At 41.2% G+C, this 25,810-nt stretch overlaps 1 protein-coding gene across 1 annotated transcript in view; it reads left to right on the top strand.

The window, feature by feature from the left end:
* The window catches only part of T265_03524 (hypothetical protein), a gene marked incomplete at both ends in the record, with an annotated part of 88,252 nt that extends 62,442 nt beyond the window's left edge, over positions 1-25,810 (top strand). Inside the window, 6 exons of the mRNA XM_009168036.1 lie at positions 3,625-3,862; positions 5,673-5,795; positions 9,015-9,175; positions 10,375-10,627; positions 16,583-16,729; positions 24,981-25,810. Of these exons, the coding sequence (XP_009166300.1) occupies positions 3,625-3,862; positions 5,673-5,795; positions 9,015-9,175; positions 10,375-10,627; positions 16,583-16,729; positions 24,981-25,100 (1,042 nt within the window). The remainder of the gene's footprint in view (positions 1-3,624; positions 3,863-5,672; positions 5,796-9,014; positions 9,176-10,374; positions 10,628-16,582; positions 16,730-24,980) is intronic.

Here is a 25,810-nt window from a genome sequence, read left to right as displayed (position 1 = left end):
TGTCTATATATATCTTGTACTATATATATATATATATATATATATATATATATATATATATATATATATAATTCCGACTGACTGACGAGCAACTGTGATGTGCATCTAAATCTGCTAGGTTCAAAATCGCACATCCATTACCGCGAATAAGACAGTCTCTCACGATTAAACATACAAGAAATAAACCAGCTTTCCGTTTGTAGATGTTTATTACCAAATTTACTTGTTTCTATTTGGCCCAAAAAAATCAGTCGGCTATTACCGGCAACATTCTAGGGTTACCTGGTTTATGCAGGTTAGACACGTTTGACATTGCACTGGTTAAAAGAAGTTGATGCAAAGTCTTGGATAGAATCGAGAACAACATCGAGACTAATGCGGCCGTAAAGATGGCACGAAAAACCTTGATCGAGAGGATAAGCACTGGGAAACTTCTCTGTGCCCGATTCGTGGTTGCCGTTTGCGGGTATAGATGTACTGTATAACGTCGTTCAAGTCAGAAGAATATGTACACTGAACCAAGGAGACATTTGTTCGATCGACAGCCGTTGAAAGAAATTATTCAATGGAGTTTCAATGGGACGGATTCTCCGTTTATGATTTTTGGAAACACGGTGATCGATAATAGATAAAAAATACTTATCGCCTGGTGGTAAACTTAGCGGACTTATACGAAGGATTGTTGATCCAGTTGCACACACGGCAATGGGTCTGCATGAGGTACGTATTGAGTGAAACATATAAAGTGTTGCAGTGAGAAATGCTGAGTCAGAGATGTATGCTAGTCAATGAACCCTGTTTGTTTCAATCAGTTGATAGACAACCACATTTCCTTTTGAATATTTGCGTGGGTTTTCCTAGGTCAGAGGTCTTTTACCTTTGTGTGTAGTTTTTTTTAAGTAGCTAGTAGTGCAGAGTGTCTTTGTGGATAATGAATAAATGAACAAGTGATGCAAGCTGCAAAACTTCCAGTTTGTCTCTTCACTTTCAGTCGTTTACAGTGTTGAGGGTAAAAAAATGTAGTCTCCATACAGCTTCTGTGTTCTTAATAAACGTGGAATTTACTTAAGAATCTTAACTAAATCTTGAAAGCTCTTGATCGAAATTCCATCCCGTCAATGGTTCAATTTGAAAATAATCAAATCTCACACTACCGTTAATCTCTATGCACCTTGGAGGGAAAATAATTCCACAAAATGTCTGGCATTCCCTTTTGAGAAGCTTTCACACCAGGAGCCAGTCATTATATGGCCACGAAATGTGGCTTCTGTGGCTGGAGGATTGATGGTGCCGTTTTCCTTCTAAACGAGAACTAATTAAACGGTTTCTTGGCCGCTCGAAGCCAAATAATTAAGTTTTAAACCATTCTTTTGGAGGTCTTTGAATTCCATGAGTTGAGTATTGATGATGATTTCCAATAAGGATGAAAGAGCTGTACGGTACTCCTGGGCTTTTCAGCATAATCTGCCTCTGTGAAAATACGAAATATTAAGGGAACGTTACCCCATCTCCTCATACAACCATAGATGTCAAAAGACTCAAAAATTATTATGTTCACTTTTCTTGCCAAAGGTTTTCCAATATCCCTTCATATAGGATACATTAAGCCTCACGGAGCCTTCGCGACACAAGTGATGTGAAACGTTTATTCATATTGAGTCTACATTAGTCAATAAAATATTACCTTTATCGCCCTTGCGAGGTTTCCCTCACAACTGTAGATGGGATACCTTATTTCACAACCCACTCTTGGGTATATACATTAGATGGATGCGGTATGCACTCACTCTAAACAAAAAAATTAAATTCTGGTGCATGCATTCGAACCACGCTTCTCCAGGTTGTAACTACAACATATCCATCGTCCGTACTGTAGCCGAAAATACTCTTAATGGCACTTACTATCTGGTCTTTCTTTTATACCATCTCATGGCTTATTTGGAACATGAATTTCCTCTCATCAAGATGAGGCTCAGCATAGTTAATTGGGGAATGTTTACCCTTCTAACGCCTTGCGACCGAGCCATTGCCTTAAATCTGTTAGGTGGACTGCCAACGTTGTGGCTGTTTTTACAATAGCTGGATAGCAGAATATCCCTGAATGCGTTGACGCATACAACGATCTTTTTACCTACGCTTCATTCTTTCCGGTTAACTCTTTTTAAATTGTAAAAAATCGCTGCCCAAACAATCATACAATCATGAACGTGAGTCCAGCTTGTGAGGGCCATTTATGGTTTTCCAAAGCCATGTCAGGGAACCATTACTTCCTCTGGTCTATCCAGGTTTAACATCTTGCATCAATGGATATTGAAATTGCCAATTCATCAGAGCAGCCAATATGCTGTTTTGCTCTTTTTTCTGCTATAGCTCTGTTGGGGAAGCATGATTGGTCTTTTCCACTGAATGGCATGCCACTGAGAAGAGTGCAACAATTGTTGCACTTACACAAGCACAAATGTTCGTTGTTTTCCAGATCCAGGGGCTGTTTAGTTCGTACCTAACATAGTAAGAACACTTTTTCTTCCTATTCTTTATCTAAGCTTCTTGGGCACTGCCTGTACTTTTGCTTCTTTTGTTCGACTAAAAAATGGCAATCTTGTGTTTTCAATCTTTTGTTTACTTGGTCCCATCTCAACAACACAGATTTTGTTAGTGGCTCAAGCTGGATTGAGTGATTCACTACTTGTAAGCACTGCCCTCTTAGGATTAAGGAACACCAATCATTTGCTCTCACCTGATTTAAAGTCACTCCTGATGTGGCCAGACGTGGTTGCCATCTCAGTATCGAGTTTCAGCTGGGTAGTCAGCGAAACAGATACTACGCGGGTTACATGTTTTTAGTTGGAATGCATTTTGCATTTTAACTCACAATATTGCATTTCACACCAGGTATTTGGCAGGTGTGATAATCTTACATAAATTTAATAAGTTTTCGTTGAAGTGGATTTAACATATCCTGGAAAAGAAATGACTTCGGCGAGACGTGGACGCCTTGTTTTGCATTTCTATCTGAGAAACAAGTCTTCAGTATTCCGAGGTCGTTTTGGGCATGTCCTTGAAAGTCAATATGGCCATACAATGTAGTTACGCAATGAACGTATCTTTGAAGTAAACGTAACTAGTGATAATTGGTTGTCGTGAAAAGCAAACTACTTCGCAAATTGATTTTGATATCAAGCTGGTAAGCTTGGTGAGCAGGAGACTGTCCTGAAGATAAATTCTCAGGATACACTATGTTTATCGATGTCATGTGGACAGGGATCAAACTAATTACATTGCTCAAGAATGAATACGTTCATTAGCTAAGACGTTAAAATTCAGATATTTCCAACGTCTACTAATAGAGGGAATAGTAACATCACGCTCGCGCCGAATGTCAAACGTCAGGTGTTCAAATTCTTCGTTTATGGTGAGGTCTCAGCAAGTGAAACTCGAAGTTCATGCCTCTGCTTTCCCTATAGACTGGTCAGAATTAAGCTGCCAGGACAAGGCAGGCAAAATGAACACAGTAACTTTGCCCATTTATTTTTGTGGAACGCTCGTCGTCTCTGTAAATATATGTTGCCATAATTTGCTTCACTGTAACCCCGGTCTGTGTTTGCTCAAATATACTATAAACAGTGATGAATCGGTTCCCTATGAAGTTCGAATGGAGCTTCGACAGTCAACATTCAATAACTGGCCGTGGTCTGACGCCTGGTTAATTCGATTGGTCCGTCAAATGTTTATGGATCTGGGCTTGATTGAACAGTTTCGGATTAGTGTTTCCAGACTTGATACTTGGTTATGCGATATCTATCGTCGATACAACCGAGTTCCGTTCCATAACTATAAACACGCTTTTATGGTCACTCAGATGGTAAGTTTTGGTTTTTTCTTTACTTTCCCACACCTGTTCATTGCATCCACTTATCATCTTGTAGTCATTTGCATGTATGCATTTGGTCAACAAATAGCTAACTGATATTTGCTAGGAAATACATATAATTCTTGTTTATGGAACAGAACGTTTCCTCTTTCATCCTTTTTAACTCAGAGAAAAAATGCTCCTCGAGGAGTTGTTTTTTGAGTTCCGTTTTGTCTCACCAGATTCCATGCACTTCTCTAAGGCACAGCGTTTATTAGTCTGCCGGATTGAAGAAAGCAGACATCGCCAACGATCTTATTTGCGTAGTGATGGAACTGCGAATCACGGTAATGATATTCTCGAGATGTACACTCACGCAAATCTTACTGGGCACCAGTAGCACTCATAACAGTTAATATTGCTCTTGAAGCAATGTCGATTTGGCCCGAGTTGGCAGACAGCATTTCGTTATTATGGACAGCACCAGTACTTTTCGTTACGAAGTTTGTAATTGATGGCTATCAGTTTCACTACCTAGTAGCTGAGGTACTGTGGCGCACTCTTCCAACACAAATGAACATGAAGATCTCGTCCTCTTTCTAACACAGACAGGCTCTCTCAAATGAATTTTATGTTAAGCTGAGACTGCCTCGTGTTTCTCTATACTTGGCGAAATAAACACTTGGTATTTCGGTACGCACTGACGATGCTTGATTTCAGCAGTAGTAGCATTCATGAGTTGATCCTCTGCGTGACGGCGTGGCGAATTATATACGAAATTTGGGAGTGTGACTGTGTCAGGAGAAGATTCTTCGTAATGCAAATGTTGGGCAAGTGAACGGTGGTGGGTTCTATCTCTATGTTCCTTTTAGTATCATCTTCTGCGCTGGTTGGAGCCGAGCTCTGCGTTTTAGTCAATAAAACTTTATCTCATATTATTTTTTGAAAGCATAAGTTGTTTGACGCGGCTTACATGTCCGGAAGACTCATATATGGTTCGTGAAATCTAGGTATTCGAAGTGTTTACCATTGTGAGGTTCACCAATTGAACGAATTTCTACAGGAGCTGAGGTAGACTCTGTTTAAATTACTTTTCATTTTCCTAATAATTTTTCGAATTGACTGAAGTCAATTGACTATCACTCAAGACGAACACCTTACTGACTGCTGTTATGTCCTACCAAAAACCTGAATCTTGAAAACAGTATTCGCATTGTCCTTTTCAATAGGATTTGTTTTAGCCTCGCATGGCTGTAACCGAGGGGATTCTATGCAACTGGAGGTATTATCTACACAAAAGTGGTTAGTGGTAGTAGGCTTACAGTAACCATTAGCGGGTTTATGAATTTAATATACTGCGTTGAACAATTATATAAAGAAGAACATCGTGAGATTTATGTTCGCCTTTCTGGATACATTTTTCTGATACACTTATCTGGACGATAAGTGTCTACAAGAATTAACGGCATTTTTTATAGCAGTGCTAGCAAATAGGTTAAAGAAATAAAATATTATGATTGGAGTTAGTTTTATTTCGCTAAGCTCATGTAAAAAGCAGTCCTGTGACATTTTAAATAGCATGAATTATGTGAAGTTTGGTGTTTGTAGTTCTAGCGGTTTTTTAAACCCAGAAGCTAATTAGTTGCTCATTCAATGCTTTTTTATGGTAGCCTTGTAGGACAAAAGTTCAAGTCGATGTCCGTTGTCCAGCTTGAGTGTTGGAAGTATTGTTTATCTATTCCCTGAAATACCGCATATATTGGGACTGTTCTTCGAACCCATCACGAAGGTGACGTCAACCTAATTATCTATTTTGTTCTAGGCTTATTCGATAATCTGGACGGCGAAGCTGACAGAATATCTAGATAAAGAAGAACAACTTATTCTACTTGCTTCCGCTATTTGTCATGATTTGGATCATCCTGGATTCAACAATGCTTACCAGGTACGTTGAACCAAAATGTCAATCGTTACTTGATACACAAATCTAGTTAGCACAGTTAACGGTGTCATGTTCACATACATCTGGACACATAATTAAGAGAGCTTGTCTTTTTGCACATCAATTGGAAGGGTTTTGAAGTGCTGGCGCTTGCGGAAAGCCCGGACCTCGCCGCAGTGTGACGGTCTGTGCACATTCATAGCGCGTTGAGCTACTTCGGGAGTGTAAAAGTCACGCTCAAAGAACCTCTCTTGCCCGGTTGGTATTTTGATAGCTATCCGCCAAACGCCGTCCTGTCGTCCTCCAGATTGAGGGTTGGAACATTTGTGGTGACTTGATTCTCAGGAATGTTGATAGATCCGGTGATCTTACACCGACTGCCGATGCATTGCGGCCAAGTCTTTGAGCCAGAGTCTTTGGTTGATGACCGCAATTATCCGTCTCTACGGGTCTAAACCTCCTGACTTTATCCTAACTCATGCACATCATTCTCACATTTGACTTTATTCGTAAACCGCGTACATGTTGCACAGCCATTGTGACTGCCACAATCGTTCTTAACTCTTTTCTGACTCATCTGCTGTTGTCATCTATGTAAGCCTTAAGGACTGACAAATCCAGTTGCTGGCCAGTGTTGTTAGCTGCGGTATCCACGCGATCATCATGGCTGTCGACCTTCCAAACCCAGTACTCAATTGCCGTTTTATTCCGATTTGTCACAGAAGCGTTCCCATAAAAATTTATGGAGAGACCCCGAAAGTTGCGATCACTATGAGTATGGTCTTCTGTTTATTCGTTGATGTAAACAAGTGACTCAAAATTTGCATTATCTGACAGTGGGGTCGCAGATGGAAATTGTCTGACTGATTGTTGCAGCTATAGGCCCCGTCGACTAGTCTTTCTCCCATGCCCTATTTTTCTTGTTTCTGTACTAGAGCTTTATTCAAAGTAATTGAATTTGTCGTAAGCAGTGGAGCATGAGATGTCTTCACTGATGTTTCTGGCATTGGTAATAACGACGACATTTGACGTGCATGGATGCGGACCCATGATGTTTGAAGTATATGTTTATTATTCTGTGTTTCAACAACCACGCGCTACCTTCACTATAAATTTGTTAAATGGATGTAAAAGAAGTCTGCTCATTTCGCACTTATGTAGTAACCTTCTCAGCAGCATTACTCTGGATGGATATTTATCGTGTTAAGACCTAGACAGTTGCAATGACATTTCGGTTTACTCTTGATATGACCTAACCAAAAAGGAAGTAAGTTTTGAAAGCTATTAAAGTTTATACAGCGGTGTTCCGAGTGTAGTGCATAACGCTTTGGCCTATATGATGGTAAGCCTTCCACAAAGCTCCACTTTTCCCGAGGCGGTACAGGATAATCATTGTCTCTTAGCATATCTCTGATGTTGCTGACTTTAATAGACCTAAAATCTTCATTGAGCAACACATGTTTGCTTCAGTTACTGTGCGGTGGTTGTTGTAGTGCTAACCTTGGTGATACAAGCGGAAGTCTAAATATCAACAAGAATGGATTGATCTATTGGAAATCTCTTAATAACACTATAATCGCAGAATTTAGAGTAGAGTTTCACAAACGAAGAACAATTCCACCAACATCGTTAAAATTGTGGGGTCGGTTGAAAGGACTGGTGACCGCTGTATAAGATTAGGTATATCCGCCTCTCCAAAAACTACATGGAATGGTCGTTGGCTTGTTCGCTGAGCTGGGCAATTTGGTTGCAAACGTTTCATCACCAATTGAGGTCAAAGGTCATCCCCGGCTACCAGCACGTATATCAACACACACGTAGCACTACTGAGTGCACAACCACTAACCCACCGCTGCGCACAACTACGCACTGATGGTGTCACCTCGATTGGTGATGAAACGTTTGCAACCAAATTGCCCAGCTCAGCGAACAAGCCAACAACCATGTACGCTACCTGAGCCATCGACATTCTCCTCTATAGAAAACTACATGGAATGAACTAATAGGGAGCTACATACCAGCATTAGTAAACACACTAGGAGAGGCACTCCAGTTTTTCAGCTGACTAGGGGACATTATCACAGCCACCATTAAATAAAGAAGCTATCAGTCGCTTGTGAAACAACGACGGTGGGACATGCGCTAGACACACGACATATAGGAACTTGAAAAATATGGAAGGCTTTTAGCGCGACCCACGAAGTATGAATCACGTAAATATGGAAAGCGCTTAACCGTGTGATACCCGTTTTAGGGCTGACAGGCTCTGTGTGCGTTGTTTGGTCTAAAGCGCTGGGAGGTTGAGATGAAAAATGTTCGGTTATAGGATTGACGCGCGCGTTTTTTGGTATTTATTTGGGTCTCCGGCCCTTACACTTTAATGCGCTACTAAAAGCGTGATCTCTTTTCTTCTCAAACGGCCGTTCAGCCGTATCGAAAGCAAGCTCAAGTGATGCCTCTGAATTGTCAACCCTCTTCATATTTGCCTTCAGACTTGCCGAATTATGCAACCCATTTTTGGTGGTGGCCTCCTCCAGGGATTCGCAAAATTTTTTGACCAGATTGACGAGTGTATATAAAAACTCCAAATTTAAATTCCCATGTGTCAGCGAAATCCAAATGGTAAGAAACAGTTGACAGAGCCCTGACTTTTGTCCGGGCTATAATGCCACGCAACATGACATTCAGTATCGTCTCTCACTCTCTCGGTATCGAAAAGTGCCACAGCATGCTGAGTACTCTGGCATGCACCGAGGGTGTTGGTGGGTGACCTAATACAGCTAGATCAAGAGTTGACTGATATTAACAGAGGCAACCAGAGAGGACATACCAATGAACCACGTACTACTGAGATGTGACCTCAATTTCTTATCAGTCGCAGTTGATAATCTCATAACTGCTGCAATCCAGATAGATGGTGATTAGTAACACATAGGTGTAGCCAAAATGAAAGATGAACGAAGCCTAAGCTGATGATTGTTCCTTCACCAAATTGTCTATTAAAACTCTTGAAAGCCAGTTTGCAGTTTTTTTAACCAGCAGACCGATGAGAGTCGTGGTTTCTTGATTACTATCCTTTCGTTTTGCTTGTTGACGACTTTGGCAACTTTCCAGAACGCAAACAATAGGGAAGAGGGAACGGCCGTATTGTGCTGACCATATGATGGCATTTTCTAAACAAGTTAGACGTGTTATTGAAATATCTCGTCTCTGTTTTTATAGATAAACGCCAGCACTGTTCTGGCAATACGGTACAACGATCAAAGTCCCCTGGAGAATCACCACGCCGCAATGGCTTTCGATATTCTAAAGACAGAGGAAGCAAATCCCTTTGATCATCTAGAAGAGGAAACCTACAAAAGAATTAGAGAAGGGATTATAAGGTCAGTTGACAATTGATATCTTTGAATTTTGTAATTTGAAATACTTGGAAGAAATCCTGGTTGTTTGACGCAGATTTCATCGGAGGTCTTTTACTACCTGTCATTTGGGGATTATGCTGGGTGCTTGCCTTCATGAGAGTCAACCGTGCAAATCTGTTCTCAGTCCTACAAAAGAGACATTGAATGTGAATGTGATTTACGTTCCTGTGATGAGTTTTGCCTTTAACCAGGTACTGTGGAAGCCTTTGCGTCCTTTTCGCTTGAGCTTGTGAAATATCCGGAGTTTGCCATGTGTACTGTATGTGTGTGTAATGTACACTTGGTGGGGAGTGCTGCAAATGAGTGATTAAACTGATCTCAGCGCTCCATCAAGGTCCATACACAGTTATTTATAGCGGTTTAATAGTACTGGACTGCTGGTAGTTGGGAAGAAAGAGCAATGGAGGGACCGAACTATATTTGGCGAACTCCATTTCTAGAACATTGTTCCGCCACGCATAATCCACATAATTTGGTTTCGGTTTGTTTTGATGACGCAATACGGCCTTTTACGTTTTCACTGCAATCATTGTTAATTTACTTCGTAATCGGACAATTTCCATAGCATTGATATTTTGCCGTCTTCACAATTTGCGAGGTACTGTTTTGGTCGGTTGGACGTACCTTTACCGACGCCCACAGGTAAGTTGGATACGAAGCTACCTGCTCACGATGCCCAGAAAATCGGCTAGAATTAATATTTGACGTGAACTACTGTTCAAATACTTTGTCTACGTTTCTGTATGTTCACTTCTGTCAGTCGTATTCGGGTCATAACATATACAGTATAGGCGGTAAGTTTACGGATGGCGTGATCGACGCTGGAATCAACGGTCAAGTTGCGGAACAAGCTGGATTGTTTGGTAGACTGTGTAGTGATTAGTGTCCTAATAAAATCCTGCTGTTGCTATATGGGTTTTGAAGTAAAAAGATCGGAGTAACCTGAATTTCCCATTTTTTATACATCCAGGATAATCTCGGAAGCTCGGAAACCGTTCTGAGGATATTTGCTTGATTTTTCCATAAGGCTTCAATGAAGTTTACATTAGGCCGAATTTCACTAGTATTAATTTTACCTCCGGTTGACTTTGGTATATACTTATACGGCATGTCTGAGCTGCAGTGATTTACTCTGATATACGGCGCGCTTTCACTTTCAGGTGCATTTTGGCCACGGATATGTCCAGACATAATGACATTTTGAATCAATTCGTCACGGTGGTTCTTGGTGATCTCGCCACAGCACTAAGCATGGATAAGGAGACGCAGCGTCCCAGATGGGTACTTGAAAAAAACCTTAGGGATCTGACGCTGATGATTATAATGAAAGTTTGTGACATATCCAACGAAGCCCGCCCACTACATGTCTCCGCACAATGGATCAACCGGCTACTTGCAGAGTTTTTTCATCAGGTTTGTGACACCATTTTCAATATATCAACCTGTTTACTTTCGAGTGCTCTCGGAGTTCTTATTGTTTTTTTATCGGTTTCGTCTCCTGATCAAACCCATTTTTCAAATAAATAATGTTTCTCTGTTGAGCTACATAGTGATTTACATCACTTGATTGCATGGTTAGTCGTTATAAGCTACTTTACCCGAGTAAAATTAAACAAAAATTTTGTTGCTATTCCAATAATAGAAGTTTTCGTGAACTCCATGTTTTATCTTAATCAGAATACTTCGAAATTCGTAGGCGAGATTCAGTCATTTTCACACCTATTTGTTTTTTACAAGAGACTCATCTAATACGGTATGTGTTGGAATATCAGTTCGAACTGATTGAACTGACAGTCCAATACATACCGTATCAGATGAGTCTAGCAGAAACTAAATAGGTGTGTAGATGTCTAAAATTACCCTACGAATTTTGTAGAATTCGGATTAAGATAGAACATGGGGTTGACGGAAACTGACAGGCTGCGCCTACCTGATTACCTAGCTCAAAATGAAAGGACCGAGCCGGTAATTGGCTTTCAACAGCTTTCACAAAACTTATTACCAATATTTCTTCAACAAAATATCGCATGAACCGGAACATGAAGCGGGCTTTGTGCAAAGCATTCGGCTAAACAAGAAAATGACTAACGAATGATTCAGCTCAGTGGAGTCTCTCGCAGAAGCATAATAGGTGTTCGGTTGAGTGTAAGTCGCGATGTTCGTGCAGTTTGGGTTCAAGAAGAACATGCGGGCTGCACCTGCCTGATGAACCCAAAGTAGAAAAACGAAACCAGTCGAGAGCTGCCTTAGAATTTTCAGCAATAATGCAAGTAGCTTCCTTCGAAAGATTTTGATTATGCTCCAGTGCATACCGTATTTGGGTCACCTATTTTGAAGGCAGCAGATACTTTTTCACACCATTTGTTTTCCAGCAATTCAGTCCTAAGAAAATTTATAGTTTCGAACTCTCAAAACTGAGTCAGTACTTAAGCTACAGTTACTTACCTCAGCAAAAGACGCTCTTAGTGACTGATTCTGATAGCCTAAATTGTATCATTGTGGATGGGTCCTCGGACGACTACGTGGATACGATGGCTTATGATGACAAATACTGGCATACGTTGCCTTGCATTAGATAATTATCCAATGAAAAGATACACATTTCAAGACAATGTGGCTGTTTCTCCTTCACGGACTTTCTTGCAAGGGAACTGCCTGACAAATAATTACCGAATCGTGTCTTGGTTGTGAATTTTCGTAAATATACTACCTTCGTTATAGAGCCCAACAATTTCTTACTCCGTATTCCTTTGGTGTGTGGATCCCAGATAATAGTTATTTATTTAATTACGTGTTTCATTGCAGTTTTCACACTGGCTTTCGTCACCATATATGTGTCCCTTATGCACATAGTGCACATGCACTCTTCAGAGCCAATCATATGGCCATAAGTCGTGGGCGATCTTATCCAGTTCTGTATAGTCTAACTCTTGTAGACAGTCTCACTCAACACTCCATGCCTACTAGTCCTGCAATGCTTTTGCGGACCACACGGTGTGGTATGTACTGATGAACCCCGTACGTCATGAACGATAAGTAAATGAGGACGGCATTTGTGAAAATCGGGCAGCGAACGCTAATGAATAAAGTGTTGGTGTAAATTGAAGGTTAACTTAAACTAAACGACGGGCAAAATGTCGGTATGGGTCATCCAAATTTACAATCGGGCATCCCACTTGTGATATAAAACCACATACAGAGCAAGTTTATATCCGGAGACTCAAACACATTCCACGAATTCGACATCGTTTTTAACACTCATTAATGACCTCTATAAAGGAAGAAGATGGTCGCTAATAAAGAAGAATCCTTGATGTCCTATTCTGTTGTAAACGCATTTAGCCCTGAGCTTTGGCTAAATAATTACTGCACCTTGTATAAATGAAGAACAAAGAATGAAGCATTTGTAAATTCTCTGAATTATTCGAAAAAACCTGTAAATTTTGCCATTCGCTAGTTGGAGTTTTATTAATGTCTAAATGAAGTTGCCACAACAGCTAATAGTATCACTTAGAGAAGCGCTATATGATTAATGCAGGATCAGACTTGACAGTTTGTTGCGTTGTTTGGCCTGTTTTGGAATTTTTAGACCTCCTTTGTCCGACTGATCGCAATAACACGGTTATAAGTCTGGGTGCTATCAGTAGTTCAACTGTACAAAATAATATATATATATATATATACAAGCTGACAATGAAAAAATTGCTACCATTCCGTCGCAAAGACTACGTGTGTATTTCACTGTCTGTACGTCTTTTCGTCATCACCATCCACCATCAGAAACGGACAAAAAACCCCGTATCCTCTATGATTTTCGCAAAATGTTAACTCATTAGACCACCTAGATGGAACTTCTGGTACAGCTATCCGTTATTTCCAAAGTTTCATAATTGAATTCCTGTTAATGTCATCCTGTCCTGGTGAAACTTTTCCGTGGATCCACACGAAAGTCCGAAGCACTTGACTCGAGCTTCTTTCCTCCTAAAGAGCCGTTTTTGGAATTCCGAAGTGTGCTATTCGAGATGGGGGTGTTACCACAGCTCCATGAACGTATGGTGGGCGCACCGGAAGCATCACGTCTAAATAGGGAAACGTGTTCTTGCTTGAGCAATGTGACTGGTTTTCCCAGTGGCTCAAACGAGGACCCACTGATCGTCCAGGTTTTGTCGATCGATTGACCCGCCTGTTAGGACTTTCCAGCCAGGTAGCTCAAGATGGAAGCTTGAAACTGCGGGAAGACTTTTGATTAGCTGTGGGTGGTAGAGCGATTTGTGGATTTAACATTTACATCACTTAGACATATACCACGTTGTCTGCAGCTAAACCAATCACATTGTCGAGTGTGAACACGCTCGCCTTCTTCTGGGGCGTCCGGTGTGCGGTAATGATAACGCACTCAGCTTGCATGCCAGATGCCCAGAGTTCAAACCTCAGCATGGCCAAGTACATTCGCAGCCGATGGGCTCTCATATAAGTGAAGCTCAAGTCTTCATCTTTCGTGCGGATGGGAGGATTGTTCATGTCAAAATGTTAGACGAGAATTTTTCATGTCCCGCAACCACCTACAACCCAAGTCCAAATACACTTTTTCATGCGAAATACTGGGAGCAAATAAATCGGGCCGCACAGATCTTCTAGTGTTTGTGCATGAGTTAACCGCTGCTGTAATCAAAATATGTTACAGCGAAATCGTTAACGCAGTTTCTCCGCTTGAGTGAGCCGCTGGGGTCAATTTGTTTTAAGTAGCATTTTTTATGTTCTTTCGTTTACGTCGATCTGTGAGTGGTGGTAACCAGCATCCTACGCTCTTCAGACTTCAGATTTACTTTAGTCAGTCTCAAAGCTTGAGTTAGGTAAAATATTGACGCATGAAGATGTGGAAATGAGAGACAGGTACCTCTTATCTAAGTTTAATAGACCAGTGTGGCATTCAGTGCCTTGTTAGCAATCCGGTCGGATGCCGCCAAACGGAGTGTGGTGGAAGCAAACAAATACCACCAATGCTCAAGTCCAATCAGAGGGCGAGTGCATTGAAGTCAAACGGTCATAACTTTAATGTCAGAATTGAGATAGTTCACCATATTTACATCTGACTTAAGGTACTTGTTAATAAACAAGGTCTCGTTTATTGGTGCAATCAGTCGGAAGTAGAGGATGTAGATCACAAGAAGGCGCAAACGCTGGAACATTATATTCAAAAATGGAAGGTTTACGTGGATGGCCTCAATGGCTTGGTTTGCTTATAGCACGGTCTCAGAAGGGTATAATAGGTTTGTGTTGACTGATATAAACACAGTGGCTCATTGCTTATCTGCTGGCCCATTTTTGTGAACATAAATGGGCACTCAGCAAGTTAGCTCGGAGATGGCAGGTTTATTCCGAACAGCACACATCTCCAGAAGAAGTACTATGTTCTTTCAAACAACAAATCCTGTCAATTCGCACTTAATACAGCAAACTACTTATTGCATTTTTTTGCCCATCGTGACGGATATAACTCCATCTTAAAGCTAATCACCTCTTTCACCTGAGGGAGAATTTGGACCCAAAAATCATGGAGCATTGACAGGTGCATTATAAATCACGCTGACATGATACATGATGTCTTTCATAAATGAAGAATGATGGGAATTTCGTTCTTCGTCGCGTGGTTGGTTCTGCAATGTCCCCTTTTAGTTTCACACGATCTATTTACTGCTTAGTTTTATTACAGGCAACTCACGTATCTTTTGCGTCGGCTAGGTACTCATCAGCCTTAAACAGTGATGACAGGTGAACAGAGCTCTGAGAGCTGATTACTCGATCTATTCGTCCCAGATGACTGATAGTAATGTTATGTTCCTTCGGGACATCAAATGGGTTACCATTGTTACTTTGTGTGCATCTTACTCGCGTCTGAACAGCCTAGCCTCTCAATTGCCTGCCACTTACGATTAACATGAGTAACCTCACAAATCTGTATGGTCAGCTGTTTATTATTTGTGTTTCTGTTGACCAAGGCTTATTCCTCGGGCGTTATTTATGGTTCTGTAACTAATACCTGCTTCTTGCGAAAGTGTACCAGAAATGTTAAGGAAATGGGCGGACACCATATCGTTTTCACTTTTGAATACTGTGAAGCAACTTTGTGCTCTCTCTACCTCCAGAGACTCATCTATGGTTGCTGAGTCATTACCTCTGGCTGTCTACTTGGCTTAATCTGTTACACTATCCGTTAAGTTAGGATGTTAACGTGCTAACTGCGGGGAGTACATGCTTCAAATCTTAGTGCAACTGAGCCCATATTAATGCCTGTTTAGCAAGCGAGTAAACTTGTCCCGGTTTGCATCCACATGGGCTTGGTTACACCACGAACTTCCAAGCGAAAGAGTCAGAAACTAGCGGACACCCAGCCTAAGTTGGTGCTCAGTCATGTTTTAAACACGTGCAGCAATCCCACAGATTTCATGTATTATGTCATAACACCGGTAAGAAGGCATTTGGTTGGTCGCTGTGTACCAGATGGCCAATGTGTTCGACCAACCCCGATATAGGGGAGGCCAGCGTAACAAGGTCTTTTCCTGTAAAAATGACATCATAGAAACCGCACTCCTGTTCCATGAGATTTGAGAATCACTGTGAGTTAATCGAAGACTGCTTGTGAGAAACTAGTCTATGGAGCCCTTATGCTAAGCGTGCTACAGTTTGGTGTGCCTACGGTTGACTACGATTACTGCCAAAAATTGTGCGATCAGATTCTTAGACGTTCGACCATATACTACTTTTGTCCCATTGACGGTCATTATGTGGGTGTAGAGGGAACTGACACTAGTTGCGAAATTTACACCCGTATACCGTAGAACCATATACCATTCGCGAGGTTCAGATAAAGTCCTCTAACCAGCGTCTGATAGTGGAATTGTTGGAACAAAGGATTGACTACTTAAGGACACTTTTATACAAAACCTTTCCCGGTTCACCACAGTCGTCCTCTGTGACATGTTTCCCTGGTAGAATGACGAATAAAGCCCCACTGTAGTCCAACTTCCAAAGGTTAAATGCGTACTGTCATATCTAAATTTGAATTCGGATCACTGTAATCTCTTGGCCGAGGGTATCAGACCGCAGCGATGTACTCCTGTTGTTCCTCATTTTGTAAAGCAAACGATATAGGAATGTTCTTCCGTGAAGCCTTTGTAGTCAGCCTGCGCAGCGCCCTTGGTCACTGTCTGCTAGTGGTTTCGGTCTTCTCATTGAATTTTTGATATCGTTTTTCACTTAATCTGCACATTTTTATTTAGAAACACGAAAATATCTGTTGAATTTAACCTTTTTCCTCTGGCAATAAAGATGAAAACAATCAAGTACACAACTTTTCTCTGTATGCAGAGTGATTATGAAAAACTTGCTGGTCTACCGGTTGCACCTTTTATGGACAGAGAAAAAGTAACCAAATCCGCTAGTCAGTGTGGATTTATACGGTTCGTCATTCTTCCCCTATTCGAAGCTCTGGCGAAACTACTTCCCCAGATTCAGGTGAGTTTTCGCAACCGTGACTTTAACTAAAATTCTTGTTTGCTGATGTATATTTTGGATAGCGATGTTTAGAAAACGTGGTATATTTAACAGCTTCCACATTTCACCGTCATACAAATAACCGGTTGAGATGTTTTGCTGTGGGCGACCAAATCCGCAATAACAATTCAACTGTGTTTTTTCCACAAACAGTTGATAGTTGAGCGTTTTTATGCGTATTATTTTAAGGACAATTCTGGCACATAAAATTACTGACGTATAAATCAAGTGGACATAATTATGGTTTGCTTACGTCTGATTCCTGGTGCTTAGCCGGACAGACCAGGAAGTGTCATTATTTTAGTACTAATCTCGGCCCACCGTTGGGAGACAAAAATATGCGCATGTTTATTGGTGCCTTAGACATTAGGACCACGGCTTCACTATGTTACGACTACTGTTTGAGACTTCATTTTATGAATCAAGCCAATGTATGTTGAGATTCCTAGAAGAACCGTACAGCTTCTACAATTTTGTTCATTGTCACACCACTCTCGTTTAAACGGCCGTCCTCCTGTTCTGGAGAAATTATTCCAGTGAGTCCATACCAAAGGGAAGTACTGGACTCGAGTTTCGCTCTTAGTAGAGCGAAACCAACAGTGCAAATCCAATGGCCGTGCCGGGATTTGAACCCCGGACATCTGACATGCGATGCGAGCGTGTAACCACTACTCCACCAACGCACGTTGGACGCATCTGAATTTTCACGTCTGAGCAGGCGAATGTGTCCATACTTGAGCGATGTGATTGGTGTGCCCGACCCATCGAACGACGACTCAGTAACTGTCCTGGTTGTGACGATCAATTGACCCACCAGTCAGGTAGCGTGCTTCCCTTTGATATGGACTCACCGGAATACTTACGCAAGAACAGGAAGACGGCTGTTCAAACAAGAGTGGTGTGACTACGAACAAAATACCTATCCTGAAAAACCCCAATTTTGTCCAAGAATCAGAAGCAGGACGCACCTGATGAATCTCTATAGTGATACGAACCTGCGACCTACTGCCTGGCAGCTAAGGACCACGCGCGTCGGCCACGGACGGCTGATCAACCGACTCCCGCACGGACATAATATGTTGCCCAAGGAGCCAGCAAACATGTGATCACATTTTATGAATTGCTTGTCTTAAGGAGGAGTGGTGCTATGTCCTGCTTCCGTGTGAAATGAATCGCAGCTTTCTGGTACAATTTGAATGGGCTTGGTAAAGTTCATCTTTTCCCTCATTTCACGTTAACAGTGTTATTTTTGGAACGTTATATTTCGGTTAATTGTCCTTGTTACCTGTTTGCTTTTATGCCCACAAAAAGCGCACCCGGGGTTTACTTTTGAATGTAATCTTGGAACGTTTATTACATATATTGCCTTATCGGTTATACACAACCGAGCGTTCTGTTTTGTCAATGTTAAGTAGTTTAGACTCTACACACACATGCACACCCACACATGAGATGTTGGCAGCTGGAGTCAGCGTGCCTGTTGCCTCAAGCATTTTGTCCGTCCTCTGTTGTGTATGAGCGAATAATTACCAAAGCACATACATGACCACCTTCCAGCTTGCCTCACACTTCTATTCAAAATTAAGCCACCTGATCCTTGTGTCATACGTCTACTCGTTTTGCTACATACGTGCGAGCAGACCAAAGGACCGACTCTAAGGTGGCGGGGGTTGTGTAAATTACTTTCTATTTACCCATACGTCGCCTATAACAAGAACAGCTGGAAAATCATAATTACTGAATGCCAGTTCCTCTGACTCACATTCCCATTGGGTATGTTATGCAGTTCAACCTACATTACATTTTGTGTGCACTCCCAAAATTCACAGAGGATTAATCAATTTTATGCGTTTCAGGCTAACGGATGCAGACTGAATGACCTCTTTATAGTGGTTGTTCGGTTGCTTAGGGCACCCAGAAACCTTTACTTCATCATGCTACACAAAATTTCATGTAACATCTTGGTTCTCCTTAGATCTTCTTTGGAGGGCTGTCCATAAAATTGCTCACCACAACGTCCCATCGATCATCTTTTGGTACAACGCATCCAGCGAGTATTCTGCCAACTTTTTCATCACATGCAACTATGATCTCTGCTCTACAACAGTGATCCATCGAGCTATAGCTTCCAGTCACTCTGAACCCGTATAAACGCTTGATTTTGCTGACCGTAATTTGCTGGTTTTCTGAATGACTCAATAAATGAAAAGCAGAATTTGTAAATTATGTTCTAGAAAAATAAGACTTATTGTGGTGTTTCGGGTTAGTTTTCGCCCATGACTGGAAAATTCGTCAATGTCTTTTCTATTTGTATTTGTCTTAAGATCAGTTCTTTCACCGTACACACCTTCTGTCAGATGACGTGTAACTAGACCTTAGCCAAATGACTACTGCAGTACCAATCAAATTTGAGATTGAAGAAACTGTGCTAATTGATAGGAAAGTAAATACAAGTTCATCATTTCGACTATCTGCAGGAACGTTTGCCCACATAAGTCATACTGAAATGTAGGGTGTTTTCGATAATCCACCGCAAATATTAAACATGCATTAGGTCGAAAGGTATGAGCACTAGGCTAATCCAAACGTTAACTTTTACCTTCATTATAGAAATATTCACATGAAGAATTACTTGTAAGTAATGTCGGTACTCAGTAACGGGTTACCGTTCCTAAACCTGTAGGACCGTACTGTAAATTCCGTTGCATGGAATCACATACCAAACGGAACTTTCCTTTCATTGACGTTCTGTTAATCAACAATAGAAAATTCACAAGGCAGTTGTCCCAACAGTGAACGATATCCCAGACCACGACGAGATCGCCCACTTGTACTGAGAATTTGTGCACTGTTCATTGTTATTGGAAGTTTGTGAGAATTGATGTCAACTCTGTGTGCTCAAATATCTGTCGAGTGAACGTTCCAGAAGTAGTCAAGCGTAACATGCCGGCACCGCATAAATTTGATGTGATTCTGATTGGCGGAAATGGAAGAATGTCTCATTGTGATTAAAATTGGATATGCACTTCTGAAAGACGATTAGGTGTCTGCCGAGTTGATATATTGTGATGCGATGTGCTGTGCTGAGTCAGCCTAAGTATTAGGCCCAACCGGGTCGATGTTCCGCTAATTTCCCAAGACCGCCTCTCACAAATCAACAGAAATCGGTAAGTGACACCCGGGAGCCGTCAACCCAAGTGTTAGTGAGCTGGAGAATAATTCAACAGCTCAGCTTAAGTTCACGTATTTCTACCTAGAACGCATTGTTTGTAACCCTCACCAACAATTACTGGCCCACCAAACTTTAAACTGCTGTCGGATTACTCATTGCTCCAGAACACGTCTAGAATTTCATTTGCAACTGTCTGGACGAAGTTTTTTTGCCAAAAATAAACCAGTATCATCTCTCTCAAATATCTGTTTGAGGTCCATTGTTCATTGTGGAACGTTGGTGCATATGATGACCTTGATGTGACACAGTACACTTATGCTTGCTGAAATCCTCCGGTAGCCTACTATATCGGCTTTGTCCTAATTTAGGCGTTATTAGGAGTGCTTAGTTCCCGATTTTCCATCATCCTTATGTTCCACTTGAACACACTTTTGCAAATTAACTCTATGGTAACAGGGCACTCGATTAAATCCCGACTGAATCTCTCTCGTACTACTTTTTCATTCGTATTGCAACGTATGGTCCCTTCTTTCCTCTGAGTAATTAAAACTGTTTCAGGGAAAATACAAGGTGTAGTGTTTGCTAGGAAATCCTCGTTGCCGCCAAACGGTGAGGTCGTGAGTTAGTGCCTTACATCTGATTGTGTCAGGCGTTTTATGCACGTTTCGGACTCACTTGTTGAGTTCTGGATTTTCGTCGAACATAGCCCCATATTCACTGGCATCATGACTAAACATTTCCTCCTATATACTCGTCTGATTCCACGAAGGTTGCTTTCTTTTTCAGGGTTCTTTTGGTTGATTCAATGAGAGTGCAAGAGAAATAGAGAGATCCTCCCTGAAGCTTACGACTGGACATGATGTTGAGGTTTCTGGCTGAATTATTCGATGCTATTGCTGGCATTAGTCTACTCATCAATTTGATGTTGATGGGTACCACCTCATAGTGGGCACGCTTTGATCGTAGCAGCCAGGTTCACCAGTATGGGAATGTGTTTCTTCAAATTTGACATTCTCCAAATCCAAGGCCAAGATGTTTGGCAAAACCCAATATTTGGAATATCTTTCACATGGAAAATGTCTGATGCAGTGGTTTTACGTTGCACAACCCTTTTTGAATAGATAAACTGCTTATCAAACAGCATTCACCCCCTAAAACAGGAGTCATTGTTTACCCTGTAGTGTGTTCTTCAGTAGTACAAATTCGCACGATTCTAGTTCCCTCTCTGCGAGCGATTACTAAAGGTAGATCATTTGCCAGCCGTCAAATAGTTTCATTGGGGAGCGGATTCATGGTATCCCGCGCTATTTCACAGCATTTATGCGAAATTTATTTGTTTGGGCATTCAAAGGATGGCTGTCGAGAGAACGCTCTTCTCCTGGCCTGTTACTGAGCTGGTTGATCGCCAAATGAATAACTCCCTCATACGCCGAATATCGCCCTCGTCGTGGATCATGTTTCCGTGCCTAAGCAAATATCTAGTCCATTCAGGCCAGTGAGATTCACGGCTGGACCTCACGAGCCTCAAACTATTAATATTTCGCTCGTATCAGCGCTCATTCTCGTGTGAGCTTGTGTCCATAATTTTTTTAAGATCCTGCCAAGCTTCTGCTAAGTGGAAAGTAAACTACCCAAATGTAAAATTCACTGCTTACGGCAGATATAAATCAGGTACGTACGCACGGTCACACAAGTTTTCTTGTCCGGGTTTGTATCTGCAAATATTTAGAAGAGAGAATGCATTCCGTTTATCTTTATCACAGTCACATGAGCGTCAGATGTTGAGTAACTGAGCATGTTTAGAAGCAGTCGCTGATATTTTTAACAGCTCTATCGTGAGTTAGTCCAAATAACAGCGATCGATGGATCAGACATGAAAAATCCAAAATAGGTTGAAACATGGAATTATGGCACACAAACTCTACCTTATGTCCAAAAGTCACCCAGTTGTTCCTTAAGGAGCCAGCTCCTTCTCAACATAACGTCAATACATTTTGGGGCTTAGATTACACAGTCAACCTTATCATGCCTTCCCATCTAGTGGCAAGTTCAGTTTTGAGACTTATGCTCTAAATGGTACTAAATGAAAATGACTTGTTGCCGAGCAAGCAATCTGAACAATAGGAAACGGAGAGTTGATCCACTGGTTAGCATAACTTCCCTAGCACTTTCGCGATACGAAAATCCAAAGAAGAAGGTCACGGTGTTATTAAATTACAACTGTAAATATATAAAGCGCACTGACTTAAATCTCCTTGAACTAAATCAAAGCAAACCGTAATCGCCAACTGTGTTTCCGACCGGGAATAGGAACATAAAATGAAGTCAGCTGCACATAGTAAAGTGCGATCATTGAATGCCTTGGCATCAAAATAAAATAAAATAATAAAATAAAAGATAAAAGAGGGTCGACTAGGTGATAAACTGGCGAATCACACCTACCCTTGCGGCTGTGAAATTCAACTTAAAAGTGGGTGGAACAAGGATGACGGATTGTACGCGTGTGTAAACTACCTTGAGCAAGTACGGTAGGTAATAACCTACAGGAAGAATGAACCGCCTGCAAAAAGAAATTCAGATGGTTTGAAATGTAGTAAGTTAGGTAAGATGGTGATCGTCTCGCCGAATTCGACAGTCAAATTACGTATAATTTGTTACCAATCAACGAGGCGTCACAGTCGAGTGAACACGAATTCATTAGCTTATTCTGTCCATGTAGTTATCATGTAGTTATCATTCAGTTCCGTAAAAGTCTCTTCACCTACGATTTGTCTGCCTTCGGTTGAACAGCCATCCCTTGTTTGACTGTCGCAGATCTATCAAAAAATTCCGAGTTGCGTAATGTTGCTGCTACATTTATCTCTTGATTCAGAGTTGAATATTACTAGTCAGTCTTTTTGAATCGAAATCGTTTGCGATTTTGAGTAAGCCAACAGCAGATTCTTATTTTTGGATCCCATTAACCTAGTTATCCCTCTTTTCCGAAATTCTGTTACGACCCAATTTTTCCCTTTTTTGAACGTTATTTTATCAAGGTCGTGAACTCTGGCACATGAAAAATAAAATCCTTATAAGAATACACTCGATATCCCATGTTTTTTTAATGACTATATTACCAATATATTTTTCGCTGCATATTCTCCTCAGTTAAAAAAGTAATGGCAGCCAACTAGGTGTAGAAACCCCCTTGTCTAATGTGTCTATTTAGAAAGCTGTCTGTTGTTTAGCGATCCCATGTTTCCAATGTTTAATACTAGTAATTACTTCAATTCCAAATCTTGGTCTATTCACGCGCTGAGGAATCCTCTTACAGGCCCGGGCGTCAAGATCGCATAAGTCCCGCCCAATAACTGGTCAATGGATCATCTAATCTGAAACCGACGCAATAATTAATTTAGCGTTGTAAGGTCTTCCACTCAATTATAGTGTGGGAGTAGAACTCGTTTTTCTTAAATTCTCTCGCCCACCCAGTCTAACTTCACAATTTGCCCGAACATTTATGCTTTCGCAAAGATTACCAGTTGAATGCTGTATCGATTGCGTCGCCGCAGACGCGGTTTAAACTCACATGTGTATTTGTTTTGAACTGATGTATATATATATATGTATATATATATTCAGTATATATATATATATTGAATATATATACTTTTTTTATCTGATCATAGTGAAATACATATGAAGAGCAATGGTATATGTCAACCGTTGATCCACTCGGCAGATCTGTGGCCAATCAATTTGACCTCAGGTAAACGTGAGGCACGTGGCGCAGCTCCGGTGGTAATTCAGTAGATAGAACGCCTCTCGACTGGTTAGAGAGAGGTCGCGGGTTAGATTCCCTCGATCTTGCCTTGTGTGCTTTAGTCTATAATCGAAATCGGTTCGCCTTCAGATGAACTTTTGTCCAATAATGTTCACACGCTTCAGGTTCCAGGTGTCCGAATACTCGCCCTTCTTTGGTAGTTATCATCATGTATTTACAAGAGACTTGATTTTGGAGTGACGACATAGAGCCTATAGCGGCTCTCTCATTATGAGGCATTAATTGTAGATGGTCGAGTTACAGGGGAAATGTGAACTTACCTAGCACGGAGTGGGGGCAAAATAGTAAAGCAAGAAGGTGGCTTGTGCATAGCCGGTGGGCTTTGAGCAGTATCAAAAGCTTGTTTTTATTTTGACCCCAACGGGAATCGACCCAGCAGTTACGACCAACTGTACAGCAATCGGGCTTTCCTGTATTAGGAAGGGCTGTATCTGAGAATGGTGGATTGCAGGTTGTACACTACAGGATCATACATCCAGACCACCTTGTAACGCAATCTCTTGTAGTTTGGTAACTCGCTGATACTTCCCGGACCTCTCGTGTTGGCTTTTTTGGTATATTAGAAAATTGGGCTCTGACCAGCATATGCCAGCGGTTCCTTGTGGCCATGAACACACCAGTCCGTCTTTGTACACGTGTTTTTGCTGGCCTGTTGACTTACATAATCGGCATTCTTCAGAACCAATCCTTCTTCATTCATATCGGCTCCCTATCGCCAGCGTTCTTCAATCTACATTCCGTCATAATAACTAACTCCTGGGGTTAATATTGGTTTAGGTTTTACGTTTTGCTTTCCCAAATGAATGAGGCAGGACGACGTAAAGATTTTCGAAGTCTACGTGGATGGAGCGCTGCGCTACCAACTGTCAAATTTCTGATATCTTTTCAAGTCCCTTGACCGACTACACTCGGTGATGCAGAAATCCGTTCACTACTCACTGCAAACATAAGTAATGGTATGACGGAAACAGATGTAATTTGTTACGTTGCGTTTTGACTGCAGTGGTTGACGTGCCTGCCATTTAAGGGATGATACGTCGGTTAAGAAGGTAACGCAAACTTCAGGCTTGATAGTATACTAGGTTCCAGTACAACCTTCAGTTTTATTGACCGGTACAGAATGACCAACATTTTTAAATTTATTTTACACATTCGCTGATTAATAACGTTGAAGAAAAAGCTGAATAACATGTGTTTTTTTGTTAACCTTCTTACAGACGGCCGTTGTGCAGCCCGCCATAGAACAACTGAACTACTACACTGAAATGCAGGCCTCCGAGTTGCGAAAAGCTGGTTATGCCAAAGAAGACAATCAGGGAGCAAACTCCGATGGTTAAAAAATTTTTTGAAAGAAATCACGGGGACGGCCTGACGGCATGTGACTTCCTGACTCACATATTCACCCAAACGTCCCTGTTGACATCAACCACAGGGCAATGTTTCTGTGATAGCCCCCCCCCCCAAAATCACAAGAAGGACCATCTCACAGCTCGAATGAAGGAACTTTTAGCTGTTCCGTGTTATTATAAAGGCTCTGAATTAGCACGAGCCAGTTTTCCTACCAGAATTCTGCCTCATTGATTGCTACTTTTCCGCTATATTGTATTTTACTTCAGAAGGGGACTTTATGATCCGTTAATCACCCTGCTCAGTCGTAATTGCAGAGAACTTCATTAACCTAAGCTCACTTAAACTGGAGCAACGTTTTCCATCAAATGGATTTGCAAAATGTTTCTAACTTCAATACTTGTCCGACCTTAATACAAAAGACCATTGTTTTTTATCAAGGAGAAGCGCTGCATTCCCAAAGTGAGTTTGTGATGAATACCTAATGTACGATATTTTCTTTTTTCGACAGTGTAGCACTCGTGTGATTGAAGAGGTTTTCTTCATACAGGGAGCTTTACATATTGTTGCTTTGTACAGGGCTTCAACACAGGAACTGGAGTATAAACTTCACATAATTTGTGTATTCTTAAATCTTTTTATCCATCTTGAGACAGTTTTCATCTATTTTTACAGCAAAAAAAATACAATAAGTTTCAAC

The sequence above is a fragment of the Opisthorchis viverrini genome (genome assembly GCF_000715545.1).
Source record: "Opisthorchis viverrini unplaced genomic scaffold opera_v5_51, whole genome shotgun sequence".
Classification (NCBI taxonomy): Eukaryota; Metazoa; Platyhelminthes; class Trematoda; order Opisthorchiida; family Opisthorchiidae; genus Opisthorchis; species Opisthorchis viverrini.
Note: the sequence above shows the minus strand (reverse complement) of the source record. Positions and strands in the feature narration are given on the sequence as shown.